The following is an 18728-nucleotide window of genomic DNA, read 5'->3' on the forward strand; positions in this document are numbered from 1 at the left end:
CCAGTTCGTGAAGTGGCTGAAGATCCCTACCAAAGTCCGAAAGGGGAATGCAGGATTCGGGGTCATCGCCATTTGGCGTGTTTTTTTCTTCTTCTGATTATTAAGTCCAATTTAGCTGTGGCAATACATCATATCGCAGGCTGATAAAGTAATCATTTTTCCTTCAAAATTTGACAGGAAAAAAACTATATGTCTGTTATTATTATATAAATGGAACTTCCTCTGAAAATTATCTTTATTCCTCTCTCGTCACATAGATCTAATCTAATGTAACTATTATATATAGCCATGTAGCCACGTTAGTGATGAAAACATTGACTTGGAGCCTACCCTCTTACATCAGCAAATCGAACATTGGCTAGCTATTTCCAGCCACTTCACGAATTGGCCACCAAAGGCCTGAATCATTTCTGTGAAAACTTTCGAGAAGTGGCCGCACTTCGGGCATTGGCAGTAGCATGATATCCCGAAACTCCACCGCCAAACTAAGTCAGATGATAATACACGGTCAAACAAACATTGTTCCCAAAGAAGCGTAGAGCTAAAAATTACTTTCTGTGCATGTTAACATTTTATTTAAGATGACGCCGGTTCTAAAATAACCCTGGAAGTGAGAAGAAAAAGTATTTTCCTCTCATACATTTAATAAAATTAGAAATTGAAAAGTATTTTCCTTGTATTCATTGCCTGCGACTGGTGAGAAGAATTCCCCTGTAAATCCTCATAGTTTTAGCAAGGTGTCCACATTTTGGTGACTTCTGAAGTGGAGTTCTGCACGCATTTCCCGAATTAGTGTATTAGGGTTCTTTGAAAATATTATTTGTCTTGAGTTATCAATATTTGTCTTGGTACAATGGCCTCTCTTATTTTTGCGGTACGCTTTTGCGACACTCCCCATATGTATTGGTGATTGTTCATGTTCTGTAATTTTGTTCGCAATGCAGCCAGCCCCACTTAATCAGATATCAACGATTCCAGCAAAATATATAAACTGAAGAGCCATAAAAACTGGTACAGGCATGCGTATGCAAATAAAATAGATATGGAACCAATCAGAGTACAGCGCTGCGGTCGGCAACTCCTATATAACACAACAAGTGTCCGGCATAGTTGTTAGATCAGTTACTGCTGCTACAATGGCAGGTTATCGAGATTTAAGTGAGTTTGAACGTGGTGTTATAGTCGGCGCACGAGAGATGGGACATAGCATGTCCGAGGTAGCGATGAAATTTGGATTTTCACACACGACCATTTCACGAGTGTACCGTGAATATCGGGAATCTGGTAAAAAATTAAATCTACGACATCGCTGCGGCCGGAAAAAGATCATGCAAGAACGGGACCAGAGACGACTGACGAGAATCATTAAACGTGACAGACGTGCAACCCTTCCGCAAATTGTTGCAGATTTCAATGCTGGGCCATCAACAAGTGTCAGCGTGTGAACCATTCAACGAAACATCATCGATATGGGCTTTCGGAGCAGAAGGCCCACTCGTGTACCCTTGATGACTGCACGACACAACGCTTTACGCCTCGCCTGGGCCCGACAACACCGACATTGGACTGTTGAGGACTGGAAACACGTTGCCTGGTCTGACGACTCTCGGTTGCAATTGTTTCGAGCTGATGGACGTGTACAGGTATGGAGACAACCTCATGAATCCATGGACCCTACATGTCAACAGGGGACTGTTCAAGCTGGTGGAGGCTCTGTGATGGTATGGGGCGTGTGCAGTTGGCGTGATGTGAGACCCCTGATACGTCTACATACGACTCTGACAGGTGACAGGTACGTAAGCATCCTGTCTGATCACTTGCACCCATTCATGTCCATCGTGTATTCCGACAGGACTTGGACAATTTCAGCAGGACAATGCGACACCCCCACACGTCCAGAATTGCTACAAAGTGGCTCCAGGAACACTCTTCTGACTTTAGACACTTCCGCTGGCCACCTAAATCCCCAGACATGAACATTATTGAACATATCTGGGATGCCTTGTAACGTGCTGTTCAGATCTCCACCCCCCTCTTACTCTTACGGATTTATAGACAGCCCTGCAGGATTCATGGTGTCAATTACCTCCAGCACTACTTCAGACATTAGTCGAGTCCATGGCACGTCGTGTTGCGGCACTTCTGCGGGCTCACGGGGGCCCTACACGATATTAGGCAGGTAAACCAGTTTTTTTGGCTCTTCAGTGTATGAATATAATGATATATAATAACATCCGATGAAGTGGGTTATCCAATTACGTGGGGAACAAATTAAATTGTCATTTTACAACGTTAGTATAGTTTGTATATTGAAAACTGATGCATGATACCAATATTAATAAAGCGTCTCGAATAAATCAGACATAAAAAATGTAATGAAAATTATATTTAATTACAATGGTTTGATTACAATAACATTAAGCGGAGAAATTCTGGTGCCGGACGGTTTTATCCGTTTGAGCGGTGCCGACAAGCTGGAAGATGTATTGCTTACATGGCATTAATCGAGGATATATACATATAGGAGTTCCATGCATTGGGGAGATTTCCATGAATAATTTCCACTTTTCAAGTTGCATAGCTGAATATTATTGATTTCGCTATCGTTCAACTGGATCATATCACAGCTCCGCAAGTTGACGCATCTATACGGTAACCATGCTTTGAATCAGACTGTACAGTGTTTGGTACGGATGACGACACTTTTCCGACGGGCGTTCAGTTTTCTCTGCAGTAATGAGATCTCATTTACTGTTGAGTGATAATTATTGGTAAACTTCTCTCTATTCAGCAATGACTGATTCAATGTCACGTTTTTTTTCCCCATGAAATATTTTCAGACCATACATTTGCTATATAATCTGAACTTTTTCTCGACCGAGTACAAACGGTTTTTGTCTTTTTGGGGACCACATTGTTACAGTGATGGACTAAAAACAGTCAATATGGCTCAACTTTACTCAGATTTGACTAAGTTTTTGTCTGATTAGGAAATTTTTACAGTGCATAAAAAGCTTGGGAGAGAGAATCCTGCCCGTGTCTGTACGGCGCGCGATTTAAAATCATCCATTTACATTATGAAGTTATTTCCATACACAATTCCTATCACATTACTCAACTTTCTACAAGTCCAATTCAACAATATTCTTAAAATGCCCCGAAAAATAAATCTTGACTAAGACTGCATAGAAACGGAACGTACAAAGAAGTCGTTCCGTTTCCAGAATACCATTTGAGCTCATTTTTATCTCCATCGACGAGACAAGTTTATGTCGTATGACGGCGCAGGGAATCCCGATACACAGTAAGTGCTTTTACTTTCCTCTAAATAAAGTGAGGTAAAGTTGAACTATTTATAATAGCTAATAAATATTCAAGAGATGCCACCGACGTTTGTCGCTGCACGGGCCGTCAAAACTCGCAATTCAATATGATCGATTAGGGTTTCGCAAGCATTAGAGCATCCCGAAAAATCCATTCCTCTACCTTCCTTTCTATATATATTACTTAGTGAAACTTTATTCGCGGTCGTTGATGCTCCGATAGCATGAATAAATATAATATACTTCGCAAGAAAATTTGATTTATATTTATTTATATTTCCACACGCCACTCGCTCAAGATTGCATATCAAGATAGTACATTCTATCTCAGTAATGTAGTAAATTTAGGGATCATCGCGTACCCAATTGCTGAAGTTTTACAGCGTGGAATTCCCCACCTTATGGATAAAGTATTACTCAAAACATATATCTATTCCTTCTCTCGACGGAGTATTTTCTTTTTACAAGTCCACTTAATTACCACAGACATTATATGCGTGATAGACAAATCTAACTGCGTTAGAAAATGATTTGTGAGCTTAACCATGCATCTTCTCCTCGAGAACATTTAAAAGTGAATTTCCTAAACCAATTTCGTACTCCCGAGTTATTGGTGAATTCAAACTCAACCCTTTTCGCGGATTCACAAATTTCACTGATGTATAGTACAATAACTGGTGCAGGGAAAATAACCAAACCCTCTGTAAAATGTCACATCCTCTTTCAAGAAGACAACATTTGTCCAATTTTGTGCAGGTCCCCGCCCCAACTCCGAGAACAATAAACACACACAGAAAAAAAGACTAATACTCCATCTTATTTCTATTGTTTACATACTGTAAGCATATTAATTATCTACCTCAAAGGTAGGAAAAAAGGGGTATATATACCTGAAACAGTGTCGCTTTATCTATGATTGGTTATTGATCTGATCGACAGGTTGGGGAAAAAAACCTGTTCGAGTGGGAAACAAACACAGCACAGTATCTGGACTGTGCTGTGCTTGCGAAATAAGGTTTTAAGGAGGCAGAAATGTGTGTGTGTGTGTGTCTCTCGGGAATCCAGAAAGTTTAATGTTTGAAAAAATAAATAATAAACTTAGATAATATTGTTATCTACACTTTGGAATACAACATGGCTGAACAAATATATTGCCCCAAGGCACAAAAGCGTTTCCGGATCGACCTTTGGAAGAAGCACAAAAAAGGTTTAGGGATGCGCAAGAATTTTCATCCAGAGAAATTTCGAGCGCTAATACCTTTCAGAAAACATTTAAATTTATAGAAATTGGTTAGAATAAAATATGAAAGGTATTTTCTTTCGATATATTCATTTTTTAGAGAAATAAAACCAAATTTTGATCAGCTTATGTAGCATGAAACGATATATAAATATGCATTTTTACATTTGCTGTAGGGATTTATTTGGCAATAAACTTTTGTTTTTTTAGAAATATAGCGACCGATATTACGGTACATAAAATTTACACCGGTAGGTAGCATAGAAATAAAAATTTATAATTGCATACTATATATTGTAAATTTCCATGCTCTATATCGGTTTAAAACCATTAAGCATTTTATTTTGAGAATTATAATAGATAGTTTTATTTTTATTCAATAGGTGACAGTAGGGATCCTAACTTGACGCGATTTCCCGCAGATATTTATAATGGCAAAGTATATAACTATGAAATACGACCAATTAAGAAAGTCATTCCATTTTCTTCCCAATATATATATATTTTTCTTTTCGCCGGTCCGCAAATTATTTTTCCGTTTTCGACGATTCGCAGTGATATTCAATCAGTTTCAGCGGTTTTCATTGACAAAGAAATGTCGGATAACATCGAACTAAACCATACAAGGCCCATGGTTGAGTGACATTAGGTGATTTTACTCATTTCCTTACATTCGACACTCTTATGGCCTCTGCAAAAAAATTTTCACGATGTCACGGTTTTTATTAGGATTGGTCCCCCCCCCCGTTTCTCAGTGGCAAGATTGGCCACACTAGGTCCTCACGTGCCCATGCCCGGTCTATGGTTGTATAATTCGAGGTGAATTGTGATTTGGTGACCTTTTTCAAACGCCAACAGCGCGGTAAATCATAAGTGGCGGTTTGACTAATGTTAGATTTTTCATTGGTGGACTTTTGAATTCGCATTTCTTTCAAAATTTGGATTATTCAAAAAAAGGTAAATATATCTCGCTTTCTATATATTACATGGAAATAAATCAATTTTTCTTTAAATTTTTTTAAAATAGCGAAGGAAATTATAATATTTTTCGGGGGTGTAAAATATTGATAATGACATCTATATATTATTTCAAGTTACATACCCAGTCGGGCATGTAAATTTGCTGATATTTGTCCAGCCCTGATACTGAAGTAAACGCTATTCATTCACTATTAATGAGATTTTTCCTGATATTTTTAAAACATTTTTTTTCTTCCCTGTAAAATTTTGGAAAATGGAGACGCTATTCTTCCTTCGGTATCTACAATAGTTCTCAAGTTTTGTTCAAGGTTTGTTACCTCTAGCGAAATATCTCTCCATATAAACATCCGTATTACTTATGATCATTATCGGATACATCTCAATCCATTTATATGTAAATTATTCAGTTGTAACGTCATTTTTAAAGACAATAATACAGCTGAAAATATAATCTAAATCATAGATAGGTATTATTTCATGAAGGAAATACTACAGCCGAACGCAGAATAAAACTAAATATTTGAAACGAGGGAAAGAGTGAGTGAGAAAAGAGTCTCTTTCGAAAACCCAAAAGCGTATGATTGGCAGTAAACGACACGGCGAAAGACATTTTGAAGACATATCTACAGCAAACATCATGTGAGTTTATAAGCTCGTTATGACAAGGTGGAAGTTTGCCGTTACATATTAAAGGTCCTAAGCAACGCGCTGGGGGTAAGGCCGAGCGGAGGGCAAGGCGAACGTAATTATACTACGTTCAGTTAGTGTCGTTTCGCCAGAAATAATGGCACGTTAATGGGCAAACGGTGCTTCGGCCATAACTTCCAAAATTACCACGAGGACTGCAAAAGGAATTAATACATTCAGGGGACACGGAATTCGCAATTTCGTTGATGCGAATGCTACACACAGAGAGAGAGAGAGAGAGAGACGGAAGGAGATGGCAAGTCTCTTTCAGAAATGACGTGCAAAATTTAACAAGAGAAACATTTCCAACTTAGACTGTGGTCATCTGTTAAATTGACTAATTTCAACATGCTCCGGATTTTAAGGGATTTTCCGCCAGAAACTCTCTCGCTCGCTTCTCCCGTCCGTCGCTGTACACGAACCTCCACTCATTTCGAAGATTAGCTTTATACAACTCCGGTAAAAGTGAGTTTGTTGGTGAAGACGTTGGCACGATTAACAGTGGCAGCAACAATCGCCCCTCGCTACAATTCTCGTATTTCGAACCTATAGGAACAAACTGTTATAAACGTGCTTTCATACTTGCGATAAAACCGGCTGTTCTAAATCAGATAAATATATATGTTGCCGTAAATGTGATAATTTCGGTTAAAATTAATCAGAAATGCTGACCATTTTGGTAAGTTTTATAAATTTATCACTTTCACCGGTGATTATGCATACTACCCAAGCACCGTTGGTAAATTTGATAAAATCGTACTAAATTCATAATATTTGCCGTTTATTAGGCACCATTACAATTTCGTATTGGTAAATATGATAAATTGGTCAAATTGTCATGATAACATTTATTATTTAGATGATCGTACTTGTAATTCATAGTCCGACCCGGAGATAATGAGTTCTACTTTAACTTTTCGAACATCCCCGAAAATGTGATAATTTTTTAGTATTCATCAAATTTACCGACGAGGCTAATGCATAATCATGAATAAATGTGATAAATTTATCGAGTTTGTCGAGACGATCGGTGAATATTCATAATATATATATAACCGATTTATCACATTTACTGTAACGTATATGCACACTAACTTCCAAAATTAATACCTTAAGGCCAAAAAAAAGTATACTTAGATAAAATAATAAAAATCAGTTAATTTTGACGCATAATAAGATGCATAACATTGTTTTTTTTCTCATACAGTAAAACCTGCAGCTTGAAAACAATTTTGTAAGTCTTGCATATCATTTTTATATTTTTTGGAAAAATATGTTTTAACATTTTTCTGTAAATTAAGAAAATTAAGAATTATTTTCTTTCCCATGTATACCATTAGTATATACCGGGGGGGGGGGGGGCAACAGCTGGCCCGTGAAGTGATTTTGTGCTGCCCGCGAGACAAGGTAAAAGTACCATGAAAAAATTAAATTTGTGATCATTATTTGAACTATCGGTTCCAGCAGCAGATTTCTTGATTAACAAATTGCTGACAAACTTCTTATTTCTGGTGACGAAATTAATTTAATAACTAGCGAATTAATCCAATTAATAATGTAGCGGCTTATACACCAAACTTGCACCACTGATGCGACGCTATAGCTGACCATTATGTTGGCCCGCGAACAGAAAGAAGTTGGCCACCCCTGGTATGTACAATTTCGCTTCAAGTGAGGTTTTCTGTTTTCCAGAACAGCCCCATATATACAGTTTATGGTTCCATTTTAGTCCAAAATGTAGTGTGTGAGATCCCATTAGAGTTAATGTCGGCACCAAGCTGCCAAGGTACCGTGGAAATAGATCAAAATACGTTGACCGCGCATTTGCATCACGATAGGCAAAAAAAAAAATTCATTTCCGTGAAATTCCTCGAGCGTGTAGGATGACTTGCATCATTTATTAATAAAAAATGAATAAAAATGTGTGTGTTCATCTTTTTTTCGAATATATGTCGCCGAGTCATCCATGTGGTCGGGAATATTTGCTCAGCACTGGTATACTATTCTTTGTGCATTAGTTCAGTAAAAATTTGAGAGATTTACTATTTTTAGATAATAAACGTCCGTGATTAATTTTAATCCCGAGTTTTCACGATGAGAATAATAATTTCCGTTCAGTATGTAAATCTCAATGTAATATGAGAGATGAATTTGAGTATATATCACTGCCAAAGCCCGAAATTGGCTAATTCGCAATGGGGCCGCGCACATCGTGAATTGGCCAATTTAGATAAATATTTACCCAGTCAATGCCCGTTGTTCCAATATTGGCCGGCACGTTTGAGAAGTGGCTGGTGTTCCTTGGCCAAAGACATTATTCGGAATCATCGTCGAGTTGTCGTATTCTTTAAAGATAATGACGTCCACGTTAGTTATATGGCAACCTATCAAACCGCAGTCACGATGGATGATCTTTCTGTCCAGATTTCGGCAAAACAAAACAATATGTGTGTTTATATAATTATTTTTTTATAGTTTTTTCCTCTCAAATTTCTTACTTTTCTCTCTCGTGACACATAGATGTAGCCAATCGATCTGATATATGGACAGGTAACGCACGTTGGCGATTAAAAAAAAATGGATTTGGTTCCTACCGGGCCTGCTTACATCAGCACATCGATCTTTGGCCTGGATTCTTCGACCACTTGTCGAAATGGCTGGCCAAAGTCTTTCCGAAGTGGCCGGCCCCGTCGTGATTTCGCCTCACTTCGGGCTTTGGCAGTAACATATATATATATATCATTCTGCTTAATAATGTTAAATTTACCGATTATTTTGGTTTTGAAAAAAATACCGAATACTTTTCACACAATTCCACAAATAACTAAAGAACGGTTTCTTTTTTTTTTATATCATTAGTCTACACTCCTGAAGATTTTCAGCTTTGCTCTCTGTCGAAGAACACTGGGGAAAGAACACATCAGCAGACGCTACATGCAAACGCCAAATGTGTGTCTCACGTTTACTACTATCAATTTCGAATGTTGCATCGAAATATCGGATACACAATTTCCTCTTTTGAGAAATCTCCTCTCCTCATTTATCTAAGGAAAGTTATTGCGCAAAATTCGATTTTTGTGGTTGTATGATGCCGAATGTTGCGTATTTTCTTGGAAGGAAAATCGAATCTGAACACTGAAATCTCTCTTTGTCAGTCGGTTTCCGATCCCATGGGTGCTTGAACCTTTTCCTTCCCTGTTTATCCTATTTATCCGGTAAGGAATGGAGAGCAGCAGGAGAAGTGAAAATATATTTCCGCACATTTTGCCTTTTCCTTAGGAAAATCGGTGGATTCTGTAATGTGAAGGGTTGGGGACCGGGAAAACACAAAATTCCTTTTCCGTACCTAGTGTCTTACTGACAGAGAGCATGCCGGTTATTCGAATTTTCTATTACCTTTCACCGTGGGTTTATAAATTATTCATTCGGCTCTTATACCACGATTAGCGGTGATGGGAAAAATTCTTGTCTTGCGGGAATCAAGTGTCAACACCAGGTTCGGGGATAGCTTACAAATTTTTTATTCATATCGAGACAAACATGGGCGTGTAATAATTATTACCTATCGAATTAATGCGTTTTGGGAATTTATCTTGAGTGAAATATTAAATATACTTTTTCGAGCTGTAGGGCTGTTGCAGGTTCGAGTTCAATATCAAAGTTTCTCTCACGCTAGTAACTGATATTGCGATTCCGTTGATCGTAACGGTTATCATAGCTAACAATAAATATAAATTACCATAATTTTCACATAAAAATAGCCAACTTGGCAATGGCCTCGAATCATAGGGAATCGGCATTCAGGGAAAGGACAAAGCCCGAAATTCGGACATTGGCCGGTTCAACTGGCTGGCCAGTTCAGCTTACTGACCTTCGGCCGTAACATACGCACTTTTTATATTTGTGTTTCGCTAAGCATAGTTCTTCCTTTTTTTTTATCCGGTTTCCAAGGAAGTATCACGGAATTTCTCAACCTCCCCCTCGCGTTCTATCGTTGCTCGTTTTTACGTTTCAATAGAAAATTGTTTATGGAATTTTCCAGAATGTCTTTGGGTAGCGATATCAGTAAAGGATAAATAAGGATCAAGATATGATTTGATATCACTTTGTGTATAGCAAAAGGACACACACACACAAAAAAGGTCTCTTTATATTTCAACGTTCTGTAGAATGTGTTTAAAAACTTGGAATAAAAGTCTTGTTGGATTCATGGCTTTTTGATCATTTACATGCCTATAAAATGGTTCCTTTTTTAATATCCTGATCAAATATTTCTGTACTATGTATATTCCAGTGACCCGAATATTTCACCTCATCAGGAATTGGACGCTTTCGGCAACGATCGAAACCGGCAAAGGTTCGAGAACTTATCAGAACGCTCTGCACATATTTCTCATAAACCCTTTAAGTGGCACTGGAGAGTTATCTCGCCTCCTTGAAAGCCTCTTATTTGAAAATTGAGGAACCCAAATATTTTGTAAAGTTCGTTTCTCGATGGGACAATTCTCCTATACCCCCCCCCCTTAATTTGCCCCTTTGGAAAATCGGAAGAAAACCAAAAACCTACTCAATTAAAACAAATGTGTCACTTAAAGAGTTAAAGAACTGAAAAACAAAATACATATCAAAATATTATCAAGCATTGTGGGGCTATAACAGCATTCAGATTTTCTTTCATGGTGTAGTTACGAAGAAGTGGACATTGGTTATTGAACAAAAATTTAAAATTACTAAAGTAAAAAAAAAATTTATAAATATTACCGCATAAAAATTAGATTCAAGCCTTTGTAATTATAACGCCTACTACTTTACAAATACGGAAGTCAAAATTTATTCCAATATTCCAACTATCCTTAAAGTTATTCTAAATCTAGTTAGAAGACGTGCTTGGCAGTCCAGTGGTTAAGAAATCTGACTCTCATCCCGATGACCTGGGTTCCAATTAGGTGTCGCCGAGCATTACATTCAGTCTGAAACGCTGACTCGTATGGAATAGCCACTCATTTCTTTAGACGTGAACCCAATAGAGATATATTAGAGATCCATGGAAAATATTCAACTGCTCTCCATGACCCTTTCAAAGCCTCCGTGAGCTGCGTACAAATTCTGGCTAATTTTTCTGTCTGTACTTGACAACTTGACTTGGCTTTGACAATTTATCGGGATGTACCTAACTTGCAATGTGCCGTAGGGATTCAAATTTTCGAAGGAAATATGATCATGCTGGGTTTATATCGGGTTTTGTGTATTTGTACTTTCAAAAAAAAATTGACCGAGCTGGTCACGGTTTCGAATTTGCCGCAGGAGCAAAACTGAAAGTTTAGCTGCTTAAAAGATACAAAAGCCGTTTCGTTGTTCCGGAAATATCAGTGCATAGCCTATGAGAGATTTACACCACCCACCAATCATGTACAATTCAACATAAATACATTCAGCAGTGAATAACTAATCGAGGATCCAGTTTCGAACATTTTGTACTGGTCAGATGAAGTTGGTTTTCCGAACTTCGTGTTGCAAATGCGAGCGGAGTCTCACATTTGAGAAAGTTTCTTCACGCAGGGTGAAGGCAGACCACCTTTAACGCGATACATATATGACCCGAAGATTCATGCATCTGCCATTATCACGTCAAAATACGGAAGGCGAATGGCATCACCTTAGGAACACACAACAAGCATAATTCTGACAACATAAATACGTTGGAGCCACGCATATGCACAAACAACGCATGCTACATAAAATCAATTAGAAATTCCTCAGCGGAATGTTTACGAAGTGCATGCAAAGTGGTGTAAAGGCCGCTGTGGTGGTCGAGTGGTCATAGTAACGGACTCGCGCCGCGAGGTCCCGGGTTCGAACCTCACCACAGTGGTGGTCGGTTGAAGTTGGCTTTCTGCGGTTCCCAACTTCAACGCGCGAATGCGAGCCGATCTCCACATTGAAAAGTCTCGCCGCAGAGAGCAACAAGCCTACAACGTTACACTTATTCATTCATACACTTCACTGACTATGAGTTGAATGTATTAATTTTAATAACCAATCGCAACGCAATAGTTCTTGTAAAACTGAAGCAAGCCATAAATATATTGAGTGCTGCGATACTTATCGTATTTGAGATTTTGGTTGGAGGAAAAACTGATTAAACGCGTTGTTGTTTCACTTAAAATAAGCCCCTTATCATATAAAACAGCAAAATTCTCAACCAGACGGGGTTAAGTGTTTTCCAGAGCGAAGAGCAAATAGATTTCATTAATGAAAAGTAACATAAATCGATTTAAACGAAATTCCAACGTACTGTCATTTTCGTGAAAGAAAACAAACAAGTTTCTTTAAAGAACTTCAATATTTTAGTAGAAGTAAAGAAACAAACAAGTTTGCGTAAGTAATTTCAGTTTCCTCAACTAATAACAGGAAGCAACTTTGTTTTACCCCTTATTACTAAAACAAACTTATTTAGCTCTACTTATGAAAAATTGCTTTTATTAAAAGAAGAAGAATACACTGTCTACTTACTACTAATAAGAGTAAATATATATATATATGTATATGCATTTTTTTGTTATTTATTTATTCAAGAATATTTCTCGTGACTTCGGGAAATAGTTTCCCATTTCTTTCGATGGAAGGGCAACCGGATACCATTAATTCCAATGCGTTGATATGTTTTAAATATTTTTCTTATGAATTTAGATCTGCGTCTTCCCTTTTACTTAATTTTATCAACAACACCAGCATCCATAATAGTCACAGAGATGACTTACCCAGATCCAAAAGAGAATGATCACAACATTGTCCTTTTATTTGCATATCTTATGCTACTTCTACATTATGTTGAAATTATTACATTCGAGAATTATAAAAAAGACTATAATGTCTGACAAAACACCAACTTAAAATGTTTGGTTTTAAAATCAATGCTAAGTCAGTTTGAAAATCGTTCTAAAGAGAATATTAATACTAGACCATACATAGAGAGGCACATAGACTTCGTTGAAAGGGTGCAGAGAAGAGCTACGTGTGTTCTTATTGAGTTCTTATTGGCACACGGGGATTTATTGTTACACCGTCAATCGACTGCTTTTACAAGGGGCGCCATCATCGATTGGTAAGGGATAGTTCTAGGTTGTGGTGTCGCAGGGAGTTTTTCTCTAATAAGGTTGTTAAGAAATGGAATAGCTTACCCCCCGGAGGTAGTAAATGCTAATAAAATTGGTACGTTTAAAAAGAAATGCGTAGGCATGTTGGGGTAAATCGAGAATCTATCCATACTTAGACTAAGGCAACCATAAGTATTCTTTATGGACATTCTATAATATTTTATCATATATGTATATTGTTTGTAATTGCATTTTTAATTGGGTTGCTGTATTTTTGGCATAGATGACATAGATATTTGTTATGGGCATCTTTTTCTTATCCACCTCGTTGGACATTTGGCCTATTGTGCTGTTGTATTTGTATTTGTACAGTGATACCTCGGCTAATGAGGATCATTCGTCCGACATCATGTTCGAGTTCATTAGCCGTAATCTTCGTAAGCCGAAATGTGATTTCCCATATGTTTCTTTAGAAAATCATTTCATTCGTTCCATGTTCTGCCCAAAATTCAGTTTTGTTAAACACCTCTATAAGAAGACAAAAACTAACTGAAGGTTTCAAATGAATTGTTTCAAAATCGAATAAACGGTAGTTTACAATAAGATGAGAAACATTGACGATTTTTTTATTTTACGCTAATACACGCACGCACGCGCACGCACGCACGCACGCATGCATGCATGCACACAAATAATGCCAACTAAAAGCTAGTGTTCACAAAATTGTTCAGGGTTGGTAGGTGTCCCAATCCATTTGTGATTTAGCCAGCTCATTTCTGTGTCTGAAACATGTAGATAGAAAAAATAAGTACCTAGAATGTCCAGATTGGGCAGTTTGATGCTCTAAACTCACAGGCTTTTTATTTAAATGTATTTTCTATCAGCTGTTATTTAGCTATTTCCTATATCTTTTAATCAAACTCTTGGTAAACTATTCAGCTCTGGAAGAGAAATGGAAGTACATCTGGGGGGAAATATAACAGGACATGAGTCCGCACATGAGTTAATCGGACTCAAGTGAGATAATTCTGATGGTGATTGGTGCCAAAAATTCAGCTCAAGACATGACTGTTTTATGTCACACGTGCATCCACATCAACGAAAATGTTCGTTAGCCGAGAGAGAGAAGCACGAAAAAAATCGTCTTTAGCCTAGTATCGCTGTAAAACTATCTAAAGTATATTGCATTCAGATCTCTTTCCGTGTTCTCATTCAGTGCATCTGAAGAACATGGCAGTACTAATAATGATATATTTCCGAATTTGACTTTGACTTCAGGGGGGTGTCGAGCTCTGCCCAAAGTAGACAGTAGACACAAAACCCTCTCCCCTGAAACTAAGGTAAAGCATTTGTACTTATTTAGTGAATATTGTTTGCTTCACTGAATGTCCGAGTCAATGAATAACAAAATAATGATTGATATGCCGGCCATGAGTACACCGATAAGTACTATGCACATAGCAGGGCTTTCACGACCAGGGCTATACGTTTCTCTGCTATCCAGACGTGAACCAGACAAAATCAAAGCAAACACTTTATCAACACTTACTGTAGCAATCTTGGGTGTCGACTAAGTGATTTCTGTGATTTCCCAGAGACGGCTGAGATAACAGTCGGAGTAGTGCTATTAGTACTTATAGCTGTGTATATTTTGACTGCTGTATATACTATCACAATCCAGCTAAGTCCGCAGTCGTCTCTGAAAAACCGAGAAATAATCGAAGGGACCGCTTCGATTACCGAGGGTATCACATATTAAACTGCGCTCTCATGGTCGCTGATAAATACTCCATCATTTACTACGCGTTGTCTACGTTAATTTCTTTAGCCTCACTATTTTGGCCGACAAAATAACCTTTCTCAGCCATATTTTGTCTATTCACAGCCAATGGGACCAATAATACCCTCTGGATAATGCGCTTATATCCCCCTTGGAACAGAGCCTGGGCCATGTATGGCACTACAATAACTAGTTCTGAACAAAAATATTCAGACACATTCGGAAAATCCTGTGAAAACGAGGATAACATTTCCTGAAATTAAATCATTTCACCTACTTGAAAAAAAAAAGATTTATAAGCAAAATGAAACGTGTTTTTATACAGCACTACTGAAGAAATAAAGAAGCTTGTGCATCGGTTGAGAGGACAAGTGCGTTTTGATAGGGATTGAATCTGTTGGACCCGACTGACGCGACACCGAGTAAAATGAGCAAGAAACCATTCACATCAAATCAAATATGAATTCCATAATATTCTGAACCTGTCTAAGCAACCTGATATCACCTCATTGTCGTGAGGTGAGTCATCCTCACCATCACCGTTCGAACTTATGCAGGATAAACCATTACGGGGGCAGAAAATGCTTGGGTGAGGCACAAAAATTTTCTTCCCGGGACATTTTGTGTGTGTGCGTTACCACCCTCCTAAAAGCATTTATATTAACAGAAATTGATTAATATAGTATACGAAGGGTACTTTTTTTTTATATTTGATTTTTTTCACCGAAATATTATTTAAATCTTTTGGTCGGCTTATGGGGGGAACACGTGCCCCCGAGCACCAGTCTGCGTACGCCTCTGCAACTTATGACTGATTCAAGATACGCAAAAAGTTTGACACGGAAAGCGTCGTGTAAGTTCGAGCCTGGCCACACTTCCACGCAATAGATAAATAGATAAAGTGATCAATCTTATAAAAAAAAAAATGGAAAAAATCTGAAATTTTCCGTAACTACTTCCGAAAATTTTGACGAAAATATTATGGAAGGATTTCTTAAAAAGATAAGAAAGATCTTGTTCAACAAAAAAAGTTTAAGAGATATTCCATCTATAGCTTTGAGAGGATTCTTTCAACCGTATGTACCTGCTCATCGAAGTGTAAGAAAAAGAAAAATAGTTTCAGAATTCTTTCTTTCGCCTTTTTTTTTTCAAGAGAAGAGATATAATCAAATTTATTTTATTTTTTTATACACACACGTGTGTGTATTGATGTACCTTTTCTTTAGTTCCTCCTTTTTCTTTTTTATCCTACAGTTTCCAAGGAAGTATCACGGAATTTCTCAACCTCCCCCTCGCGTTCTATCGCTGCTCGTTTTTACGTTTCAATAGAAAATTGTTTATGGAATTTTCCAGAATGTCTTTGGGTAGCGATATCAGTAAAGGATAAATAAGGATCAGGATATGATTTGATATCACTTTGTGTATAGCAAAAGGACACACACACACACACACACACACAAAAAAGGACTCTTTATATTTCATCGTTCTGTAGAATGTGTTTAAAAACTTGGAATAAAAGTCTCGTTGGATTCATGGCTTTTTGATCATTTATATGCCTATAGAATGGTTCCTTTTTTTAATATCCTGATCAAATATTTCTGTACTATGTATATTCCAGTGACCCGAATATTTCACCTCATCAGGAATTGGACGCTTTCGGCAACGATCGAAACCGGCAAAGGTTCGAGAACTTCATCTGGCCTCAGTACGAGACAGTTCATCAGAAATACCTTATGATTGGTAAGCTCTTGTGCGCTCTCGTCGTTAAATGAAATATTTTTTTTTATTCTAAAAATTGAATGTTAATGCCAATCTGTGGTGTAAATTCGTTAGTAATGTTAAAATGAAAAAGTGAGAGGAAATATGTGAGGGAAAATGTACCGCACGTTACTCCAAAGCTTCTTCCTTTCTTTCCTCTTAAATCGTACAAAGGCCTAGTCTATCTCTACACAGGCAATTCAATGTTTGACACGGTCTACACAAAGGCAAAATTTTTCTTCCGTAGAGGTGGGTGATTCGGAATAAGTTATTACTCTAACAGTGAATATCTAAGTTTCGTGAGTGCATGTGTAAATGTTACGCCAACTGTCTTCAGAAGAAGATACTGGCACTGAATGAATATCGGAATGTGTGTAATCTAGTGTTTTAAAATAATTATGAACCCCAGAGTTAAGTTATTTTTAAACGTTCATTCGCTTTGCCTTTAGTTAAACAGTTCTTATTTCTCAAGTAGACTGAACAATATATACTCGGCCATTCACAAAACACTTCTAAAAAGAAGCATTTTACTTACCCCATCGCACAATTTTGCCGCACTTTACAACATGATATTTTAATATTACTAATGTATTACCTTTCAAAAGACGCATAAAATCTATTCTTAATCCACGACATCGAGAATTTCTTCTTATTTGTTCTGCGCTTCTTATTCAATTGAATTAAGAAACTATTTGATCTTAAGCCAGGATTACACTATAAAAATTTGATAAAAGTCATTTTATAAAACTTAAAAAATGCTACATATAAGATCATGGATTGCATTTCTAGAATTTAACCACTAATCTTATAGGTATCATTTTTCAAGTTTTATAAAAGTTTAAAAACGTCTTTTTACGAAACTTGAAAAAAACAACAACAGAGCCTATTGGTTACATTACCTCAAATGTAACCGATACGTTTATCGGTTGAAATTTTCAAATTTTATGAAAGGGCTTTTGTCAAACTTTTATAGCGGAATCTGGGTCTTACACATTGCAACATTACACTTATTTTTATTAGTAGTATTAATCTGAAAATTATGCCATGTAAATCCCATGTAGTTGCATTCCCTGCTGTTCCCAAAAACACTTTGAATCATGTATTGACGTTTGATTTTTTTTCTCATGTTATCCACTGGATTACTATTGCCCCCTTTTTTATTTATTTTTTCTCACAAAAAATGTTTTTTTTAATGTTTCTTTCCTTTTTTCGTTTTGTTATTTTGTTCACTAATACATTATTATTCGTCATAAATTTGTTAGTGTATCAACCAGTGTGAGCCGCTTGACCTCTTTGGGGTTGATTTTTTCTTCCCCTCTTTATTGATTTAATTAACAAATTAAATCAATAAAGTGAAATTCAAATTGAAAAGTTGGTCACCAAATATCTTTGTCGGTAGCTGTTATTTGTCATCTCCTGGGATTACAAGGACACTGATAATTAAGTTCTTCTGACATGGAGCCACCACCAACCACCATACGTTATTGAAAGGCAGGGTGCACACCGAACCGATAGTACATACAATGTAACTACGTTATCGTGCTAGTGTGCACCGTATCAGTTGGTTCAAACCCCGTTTTATGCTATTAACAATCCCTGTCGATTTCGTTAAGAATCGCGGCTAAAATTGACTAATGCCGACAGAGGATAGAGCCAGGGCAGTGTTCGATTTGAAAAGAAAGCAAGAATAGCATTGTGTTTGTCGCATGGGTCCTGTGTGCACCCTTCTCAAGACATTCCAAAGAATGCGTCGTATCGTAAACACAACAGACTTTCTGAAATGTTGAATGTGGGTGCTGTTATTTTACACAATGATGCTTGGGTTACTTTAACCCCAGCAAACAACCGATACCTTCTATATA

At 37.3% G+C, this 18728-nt stretch overlaps 1 protein-coding gene across 1 annotated transcript in view; it reads left to right on the top strand.

The window, feature by feature from the left end:
- Positions 1–18728, top strand: part of LOC149089928 (neuroligin-4, X-linked-like) — a 180844-nt gene that overhangs the window by 153916 nt on the left and 8200 nt on the right. The window contains exon 5 of the mRNA XM_089231090.1: positions 16727–16848. Within this exon, the coding sequence (XP_089087216.1) occupies positions 16727–16848 (122 nt within the window). The remainder of the gene's footprint in view (positions 1–16726; positions 16849–18728) is intronic.

Source organism: Pholcus phalangioides, unplaced genomic scaffold (assembly GCF_987345545.1).
Source record: "Pholcus phalangioides strain wild (caught in Gottingen) unplaced genomic scaffold, Ppha-v1.0 ptg000001l_1, whole genome shotgun sequence".
Classification (NCBI taxonomy): Eukaryota; Metazoa; Arthropoda; class Arachnida; order Araneae; family Pholcidae; genus Pholcus; species Pholcus phalangioides.